Source organism: Cydia splendana, chromosome 14 (assembly GCF_910591565.1).
Source record: "Cydia splendana chromosome 14, ilCydSple1.2, whole genome shotgun sequence".
Taxonomy (NCBI): Eukaryota; Metazoa; Arthropoda; class Insecta; order Lepidoptera; family Tortricidae; genus Cydia; species Cydia splendana.
Genome location: NC_085973.1, coordinates 19,474,040 through 19,481,252, shown reverse-complemented (window position 1 = coordinate 19,481,252; position 7,213 = coordinate 19,474,040). Strand labels below are relative to the sequence as shown.

Genomic DNA, 7,213 nt, shown 5'->3' with positions numbered 1-7,213 from the left:
CTTCCCAGTCCCAGACCCTCCGCTTTTTAACTGACATCAAAATTTAGAAGGAGGTTCCTATTGCGTCAGAATCTTGGTTTTTTATCTATAAAGCCCCATTAAGAGCCACGGCACCATAGATGATAATACTATTACTTATTCTGTGACCATAGCGTCTCCCGAGCGTAGGCGTCTAGTCAACTCTATGGCTGCTGCTCGACGCAACGTTGGCGCAACTGCGCGGCGACGCCATTTTCCATAGCGCTGACTAGACGCCGACGCTCAAAAGACGTTGGCCCTAAGAGACTTTTGTTAGATTGCGCTATGCGATTGAGACGAGCTTTTGTTACATTGCGGTAAATATTAGGTAGGTCGATCACCTGAATTATTACACTCGTATAATAAGCGACAGAGCGAAATGCTAAGCGTCAAATTCCTATCAAAATATAACGTAAGAATCTGTGAATCTGCTGAGAGTCATATACGTAATGTATTGGTTGTTTCCCTTATATTCCACGACTCTTCTCTTTCCGCACATACTCTATACCTATAGGTTTACGTTTACTTTGTAATTGAAAAGTCTGTACAGAGTTAACTTGGTCCAACTTTAAAACAGTGTTGTAAAGCAGCAATAGGAATAGAAGAAGAGGCGATTTTCCGGGCGGCGAGCAGGCGTGCGCGCGCGCACATTGTCTTAGTTAATGGGAGAGTGCCGGGTTGCGCAGGTTTAAAATTATGTAATTTTATGTTCGTATCACGCCTCTATTTGGCACGCAGTTTGGCGGCTACCTACTCCTGGTACTATTATGTGGTTGTTATAAGGCTTTAGTGTAGGTATGTAAGAACGATGCAATGTCAATGTGGTGAAGAGCGTCTGTCAAGTAAGAGCGTCTAAGTACAAGCTCTTTTGTCGCTTCTAACACTTGCGTTTGTAAACATATCCCATTTACAGAAGGTCGATAGAGCAGAAGGAACAAAGCTCTTTCTTTCTGACTGTGTCTGAGCGAAGTGGTGTACTTTCGTTTGGGCCAAATACCTTTCGCCAAATTTCACTTTCCAACAAACTTATCGCAATAGTTTCATTTCCCAAAGGAACCTTTAGCAAAGTTACACTTCGCATATAATTTATTTGGTCAAATTATCATTTGGCATGATTTTACTTTGTCAAATGTTATTAGGACAAAAACGTATTTAGCAAACAAAATTGGTTGGACAAAGGGCGCTGGGACTTAGAATTTTTTTGGTGGTCATTATGACACTATTTTTAAATGATTGTAATGTGTAGACCACGTCAAAATAAGCATCTTTTATTGAGAAAACTTTTCTCTAAAATAAAAAATGGCCGAGTTAGACGCCTCCAAAGATTGATGTTTTAAAAGGGAACTGGGACTTGCAAAATTTTCATCGAGAGTGGTGTCATTATGACATATATTTCTAAAATGATTGTAAGATATAGAACTCGTCAAAATAGGCTACTTTTACTTGGAAAACTTTTTTCTGAAATTGAAAATGGCGGAGATCGAGCGTTTTACATAACACTCTTTTAAGGCAGGTCGGTGTAGGTACGACGACGAGCGAAGCGAGGAGGAGTGTTAGGTAGAACTGCGACCTTACAGCGCGCGAGCCGAGCGAGCGAAGCGAGCGTGCCGCGGCAGCGGCCGGCAAAGCGCTGGAACCGACTTTTTTATAATAATAAAATTTTACAAGTCCCAGTTCCCTATAAAAACATCAATCTTTGGTCGCGTCTACCTCGGCCATTTTAAATTTTAGAGAGTTTATGAAGAAAAAAGTGATTATTTCATCAAAATCTTGTAAATTATTTTAACTGTTTTGAAACCCCTATGTTTTTTTCATTTTCTCAAAAAAAAATCTAAGTCCCAGAAACGGCCCCCCTTTGGTACAGTCTGACCGGTATCTCTATTTAAATTTGAACCTAAATTTGTTCTGTTAGAATTTTGAATTTATATAATATTTCTACTCAGAATCAGTAGCTTTCTCCATTCTTACTGAGAAAAAATATCCCCAAGTTTTTCGTGCATTTGTATGAAATTTTGGGGACACTTTTCTTCTCGTATTAACGCCATGCAATATTTTGGGACATGTAAGTTATGCTTAATGATATAATGATACATTTGACTAAATAATACTTGGTAAAATGAAACTTGTCCAAGTAATTATTTGCTAAACAATAACTTGCCAAAAAAGACTATTGCTAACTGAAAAATTGCGATAAGTTGTTTTGGCAAACATTTTTTTGGGAAATGATAATTTGGGAAACATAGTTTGGGATGTGATACTTTGGGAAACGTTTTTGGCCCATTCGTTAGTAAACCGAGCGAAGTACATATGTAAACAAATACGAGAGTTCCTGCTCTATTACGGTCGTCCAACCAAAAAGTAATATTTGCCACATTTATCTCGCATTACGGGATATGACACTATTGACGAATACTTCCAAAATATTCATTGACCCACTACTACATAAATAAACCACGTTCTACAGAATGCACGTACCTGCACATAAAATCAAACACCAATGTAATAATGTACCTACATGTATGTCTGTTAATTTTATAATTTTTGTGACATATCTTGTAAAATAATATTGGTTTTACCAATAAAAATTAAAAAAAAAAGAAAAAGCTGTATGGTCATGCGTCTCGCGCTCTTTTACATACTTGTTAGAAAATGACGATCTCGAATATCACGATACAATAACAGATGATAAAAGTGTAACCATATCACAGATCTTCAGGTGTTATGTTATAGTTACTTATTAGATAAAGTAAAGTGAGGTCGGTAACTTGTTGCGCTTAGGCTGTAATAACCAATAAATTATACACAATTTTTTCAAAGCGTTTATATTATTATATCTTATCTTATATTACCCCCTCGATTCATACTCCCGAAATTCTCCTTCAATCTATAAATACATAGTCTCGTTTGACCATGGACTGAAAGAACTGACTCCAATCCAGCTTCGATGATGCCCAACGAATTTGAACCTTCAGTCACTACACGTAGAGATTCTTCTCGATTGCGACAGGCCTCATGAGCCGCTTGCCCGAGTCCCACTTGATTTCATCCAGCAGCTCCTCCCGCCGGCTTCGAACCACTACTGCCAAATAGAGTAGTATCACTGAAAAAATATATAATTGTTAGGTAATTTAACAGCACCTAGCAGAAAAAAAAATGCGACAGACAGACAAGATGGTGGCGTACTGTGGACGCCCTCTGCCCCACCTAGGGGACATAGGACTTAAAGTCAAGTGGATACTTACTGGAATAAAGAGAATAGATAGAGGTGACGTAACTGTCGCGGACGTCGCCGCTGACGTACATGATGACCGTCCCCGCGCTGGAGAGGACGAGCAGGCAGCCGCAGACGGTCCACGTGAGGAGCAGCCACGGCTGCATGAGCCTGGGACGCTTCTGGAAACAGAACGTTCAAATTATAAAGAAGTAAAATTGTCTAAACGTCTGGCGCGTTTATATATACCTAGTGTGATCTGAAATATTCTCATTTAATTTGAATTAATCATAAATGTAAGAGGTTAGATGGGGTGAAAGAAACACTTGTCAATCCTCATAGTGTTACTCTTGCCCTGATCAAAATAAATTATGTATCTTTTACCCCACATGACAATACAATACAATACAAACGCCTACTTTTTATTGCACATATAAAAGAAAACAGAAGAAAACAAAAGCACAAGCAGAGATAAGCATAGCAATGCACTCACGAGAACTTTCCAAAGTTGCGAAACTTTCCACATGAGAATTTCTCGGTAACTTCTGAGAATGTTCTCAGAAGATATACCGAGCGCGGCGGGAGATAGAGGCCTCTAGATTCCTATGACAAAAACATTTTTTTGGAAAAAATCCAAGATGGCGGAACAATAATTTCCATGTTGCAGGAATGTTCTGAGAACATTCTCGAGAACGTTTCCGCTTTTTAGGAATGTTCTGCAATTTGTACATTGCTAATTGTAAGCAACAGGCGGTCATATCGCTAAAAATATTTTTTATGATTCAATATTTCTACAGACACGGTCAACAACAAAACTACTTCATGAATGATTCAAGCTTTTGATCAGTGACAGATATTGTAATAATACGGTTGAAGTGTAGCCAAAAAAGTTACGGGGCATGAAAGTCCCAGAGTGGGGAGCATTTTGAATCGCCGCCATTGCCGGCGTCGTAGTAGAGTTACCCCTGCTATGTCTGTTTTCTGTTTAGGTATTAACATCTTTATTTGATGATGATTGATGTATGTAGTGCGACAATACAGATATGGTGTAAACTTACTTGGAAGAGCCCGCAGAGCATGGCGCAGCCAGTGATGAACTGCAGTGCAGACGTGAGGGCAGCGACGCCGTAGAACAGCATGGTGGCCGGCGGCAGCGGCAGCAGCAGCGCCGGCACCGCGAACAGCGTCACTGATGCAGCTGCAAACAGCTGGACAAACACAGAACACCAATGGTAGAACACGAACTCGAGTTAAAAACTAGACTTAATTTATATCGACCGGGATATGGACCGTGATTACCTTTTGTATTGTTTTAGAGCTCCCGATATTTCGACGCAGTTACATGCATCTTGTTCACGGGTAACTGAAGATAGCGGGTGGGTGTCAAAGTTGTGTAGATCTCGAAATATCGGGAGCTCGAAAACTTTACAACAGGTAATCACGGTCCATATCCCGGTCGATATAAGTCTAGTGAAACTAACCGTGAATAACGATCATTCATAACGAGTTAAAAACGACAAAATGTTTTAGACCAATCGATCTTGCAAACCTATCTGCCTACAGTGCCTACTTACTTTGAAATCGTTTAGTTAAGATAAAAATGCAAACGAACAACCAACGATACCATATTTTAAACTTATTCAATGCTGCGTTTATCACATATTAAAAACAACGGCCAATCATCTTACTCATTATAGATAATGCTCTAACTATTTATGAAAATACGTTTATTTGAAAAGATTAATAGACAAGACAAGTGGACGATAAAGGTAACTTACCAGTAAATAGTTTCATATCACTTAACAATACAGTCCCAAATGACCTCTACTGTTATGTGAAAGAACGTGACCGTTTATTAAATGTTTGTTTAATTTAAAAAGCACCATGGCATTTTTGCCTCGGTAACTAACTCCAAGAATCCATTTTAAAATTAAATTAAATAATGTGTAAGTAATTATGTGTGTTAACTTTTGGCTCGATATGATAACATTTTGCATGTAGAAATTGTGGGAAGCTTGATCTTGTCTGGCTCTGAATATTTATATGATTCAACCCGCTGGACTAGGTACAGTATGCATCCCAATGCCACAAGGAAGTACCCATTCCCACAAATATCCAGCATGCGGAACTGCGGACAAACCTGATTGACAAAATATCAAGGCACCTACTCACCACGCATACAAATCCAGTAATCTTAGCGCCGACATCGAGGTTGATGCAGCAACAACAACTATTCAATCTAAACACACTCATACTCTATTCCTTTACTATAAAAGTGTTTCACAGAAATCCTACTATTATTCGTCGACAGCACTCTAAATATTATCTCTTTCCTACTAAATAATTAATAGAGTCAAGTGTAGGTACTATTATTTATATTTATAAATCCACTTCAAATATGCGTTATTGCAAACATAACAATATTTCTTAACTTCCAATATGCCTCTAATCAACACGCGTTAAAATTATTCTTCCAAGTATCTATTAGTAGACAGGCGTCCAAAAGAACTTCCTTAGGTACTAAATGTCTTTATCGATTCTATATTCGTTTACTACAAATGTGTTTATTATAGTATTGTTGACAAGGGACTGGCGCCGCACAATCACTAGTTATCATTTATAGATGATTAATTTCGATGATTTCATTATCTTCGCTGGCTGGTATCTGATAAGGGCAAACACTTGAGTCGACGTTTACGGCCCTTTTTAGGGTTGCACCTCAAAAGGAGAAAACGGATCTCTTAAAATAGGAACCATCCGTCTGTCACAGCCTATTTGCTCCAATTCCAACCAATTAAGTTACGTAGACACATATGTAAGTCTGTGACAACTGTGATCCAAAGATGGACATGTAATAAATTAATTTTGAACATAGAGGCCATCACTAAAGGCTCACAGGAAAACCTCTCTCTCATCTCATCAATCTCTAGGAATCTCCATTCAAGCGTGTGTCAGACTTAAGAAAAAATACTTGTGTGGTGTACAGTACGGAACCCATGGACCACGAGTCCGGCTCTCACTTGACCATTTTTTTTGTGGAAAAGTGCGGCTATGCGATTTTTAGCATAGTGTTGTCTTACCTAACTCGGAGAATTCCGATAATTTGTTTGTTAAGAGATTGTACGAGAAATTCTAATAATTTTACGATAATTTCACCTTTGTAATGTGTGCCACGAAGACGAGCCATGAAGCGAAGCGCAAGGGCACAGCCACATATTATAGGTGTACCTATAGACTTAATTGTAGAGTTAGAAGCTTGGCTCTACATGAAATCTGATAACTTTTTGACAGTGCGAGCCTTCAGTTTTAAAATATCATGATTCAAAATCACCCTATCATAAAATATTGGAGGACACCTCTTGGTCGTGGACTGGACGTGTTTTAGCGGGATAGAGCCGGACCAAGCTGACTCTGCACAGATTTTGCAGTAACTGAGTGTGGAACTGCCACCATAAACGAATAATACCCATACGAAAATATGATGTTTATTGTAGACAGACTCTAAACACTGTCAAACGTTCCTGAAATCAATATAGGGCAGATTACAATATATGTTCCTTATCGGGATTACGTCAGCAAGTCAATAGTTCTTTGGCAATCCTTACGATTCGTCATGGTTGTGAAATACCCAATGTAGGTACTAACACTAAGATAACTGCAAATTTTTACGCTTTAACTCAAGTAAATATTTTAGTCACTCGCGCGATATGTCTCGGAGAGCCTTAGGTCTCCATTTTCAAACAGTAGGTAAAAGTGCATGAGCAGCGGGTATCCTAATTAGGTACCTATGTCGCGATTAATAAGATTAGGTACGAATGGACAGGCAACAGACTACAAAGCTCACTCGTTGATAACTGCAGGAAAGTCCCGTCACCTCGGAAGACGAATTGAAGCCATTTCAAACTCACATTGACATCAAAATTATATCTAAATTATACCTTCTTGTTATCATCGCCAAGACCTGTAGCCCCTTTAGGTACGTAC

General features: G+C 38.9%; 1 protein-coding gene across 1 annotated transcript; it reads right to left on the bottom strand.

Annotated features, from left to right (window-relative positions):
- Nucleotides 1-3,718: 3,718 nt before the first annotated feature.
- Nucleotides 3,719-5,565, bottom strand: LOC134797007 (uncharacterized). Its single transcript, XM_063769204.1, has 3 exons — nucleotides 5,402-5,565; nucleotides 4,288-4,437; nucleotides 3,719-3,832 (listed from the first exon to the last, which is right to left on the bottom strand). The coding sequence occupies exons 1-3, from the start codon at nucleotides 5,480-5,482 to the stop codon at nucleotides 3,719-3,721; spliced, it is 345 nt and encodes a 114-aa protein (XP_063625274.1). The 5' UTR covers nucleotides 5,483-5,565.
- Between the last annotated feature and the right edge of the window lie 1,648 nt (nucleotides 5,566-7,213).

What these genes read in the sequence shown, in the direction of transcription:
- LOC134797007 (XM_063769204.1), bottom strand. Translation starts at nt 5,482, where the DNA reads ATGAGTGTGTTTAGATTGAATAGTTGTTGTTGCTGCATCAACCTCGAT. An exon ending in TTACTGGATTTGTATGCGTG is followed by an intron (nt 4,438 to 5,401) that starts GTGAGTAGGTGC and finishes GTGTTTGTCCAG; the next exon opens with CTGTTTGCAGCTGCATCAGT. An exon ending in TGCTCTGCGGGCTCTTCCAA is followed by an intron (nt 3,833 to 4,287) that starts GTAAGTTTACAC and finishes TTTTTGTCATAG; the next exon opens with GAATCTAGAGGCCTCTATCT.